This window comes from Papaver somniferum, chromosome 5 (genome assembly GCF_003573695.1).
Source record: "Papaver somniferum cultivar HN1 chromosome 5, ASM357369v1, whole genome shotgun sequence".
Taxonomy (NCBI): domain Eukaryota; kingdom Viridiplantae; phylum Streptophyta; class Magnoliopsida; order Ranunculales; family Papaveraceae; genus Papaver; species Papaver somniferum.
The window spans coordinates 115,438,888-115,440,598 of NC_039362.1; the positions used below are offsets into that span (position 1 = coordinate 115,438,888).

Consider the following 1,711-nt stretch of genomic DNA (forward strand, 5'->3'; position numbering starts at 1 on the left):
TTGGACATTGTTCTTTGGTACCGTCCAAGTTATTCCTTGTAATTGATTAAAGACTCGCTGATTTCTATTAGCTTGAGTAAATCAAAACAAGAGAGAGATATTAACTCCTTGAGATACTTTTATCTAGATTGAGTCTGACTGTCTAGTTGATTCTCTAGAAAGTGTTTCAGAGTTAGTCCATACAGATTGCTAAGCGAAATATTGGGTGGTGTTGTTAGACCTCCGTTTTTTCAATTGGTATGAGAGCAGGCAAACACGTTTAAGACCTAACAAGTATGTGTTTGTGCGATCTGACTCTATGGGTTTTTTTTGCTCAATCAAAAATGATTTTATTAATCAATTATCAGAACTGAGATGATTACAAGAGCCCATAGGCATTACATCAATGTAATTTTAACTCAATAGAATCTATAGTATGACTGAAAAGGGGATTCTAGAATGCAAGTGTTACTTACATTGTAAATTTTGACAGTGTTTTTGGCAATCCCACTCCCCTCCTTTGCCAATTTTTCAGCATTAAAGTTGACCTCCCTGTAATTGTGCATAATATCATGTCCTTGTAGCTTATCACATACTCTGTTCCACCTTGTGACAACAGGCCATGGCAATTTATTACTCTGTATTGCTAGGACTGCAGCATGTGAGTCAGTCTTGAAGCATACCTGCAAGTGATTATTTTGTATGGCCCACTCCCCTGCACACACCACAGCCAAAACTTCTCCCAGAAAATTTGTAGCCACTCCAATGCCACCTGACACACCTGTTAAGAATGCACCCAAGTGAGTTCTTGCAATGAATCCATAACCTGCAGCTCCCTGGTTGCCCTTGGATGCTCCATCACAAAAAATTAGAATGTTAGGAGCTGAAGGCAAAGTGAAGAAAATCTCTTTCACCCTTACAGTGTATGTCTGCCTGTACTTGATCCCAAAAAAGCTTAAAAGTTGGAGATCATATTCTTCATTTTTCATATACCCCTTCAGCCTAAATTCACATTCCCCAGTGAGAATGACAATTTTCCTTTTTATCGCTTCTATACATTCCACATCTTCCTCAAACACCAAGTTGTTTCTATGAAACCAAATTTCCTTTAATGTGATTTGACTCTTTGGACAGTTGTGCTATCTCAGTAAACGTACCACCAGTCTTCGATGGTTCAAACTACCTATGGTGGAAAGTTGCTATGCGTACTTTTCTTCAATCGCGTGATTTCCAATCATGGATTTATGTTGTTAATGGCTATGATATTCCTGTCCTTATAGTTGAAAATGCTACCATGCCTAAAAACATCGGTACATATACTGCTACTGAGTCACTTGCTGCAAAGCAAAACTCCGACGGTTTGAAGGCCATGATGCATGTCATTACCCCAGAGATTCCACACCATGTGGCTTCATGCTCCACGTCTAAAGAGGCTTGGGATACTTTAGAAACTGTATTTGAAGGTAACACCAGCGAAAAGGAAGCTAGGATTCAAAACCTTAATTTCGAATGGGAAAACCTTCGTATGGCAGAAGAAGATTCATTTGAAGAATTTTATCACAAAATGTATAAAAATTTTAATGCATCCTGTGCATTGGGTAGGACTATTCCTGAAAAAGAAATTGTGATGAAGATTCTCAGATCGCTGTCGTCTAAATACGAATCTAAAAAGCATGCCATCGTTGTTGGAAATAACCTCGATACCCTTTCGCGAAATACGCTTGTCGGGAAG

General features: G+C 38.7%; 1 protein-coding gene across 1 annotated transcript; it reads right to left on the reverse strand.

Moving 5' to 3' along the window:
- Nucleotides 1-343: 343 nt before the first annotated feature.
- On the reverse strand, nucleotides 344-968 carry LOC113279488 (ribonuclease H-like). Its single transcript, XM_026528181.1, has 2 exons — nucleotides 456-968; nucleotides 344-349 (listed from the first exon to the last, which is right to left on the reverse strand). The coding sequence occupies exons 1-2, from the start codon at nucleotides 966-968 to the stop codon at nucleotides 344-346; spliced, it is 519 nt and encodes a 172-aa protein (XP_026383966.1).
- Nucleotides 969-1,711: the final 743 nt, after the last annotated feature.

Bases quoted from the DNA above. Each gene is read 5' to 3' on its own strand.
- LOC113279488 (XM_026528181.1), bottom strand. From the start codon at position 968: ATGAAAAATGAAGAATATGATCTCCAACTTTTAAGCTTTTTTGGGATC.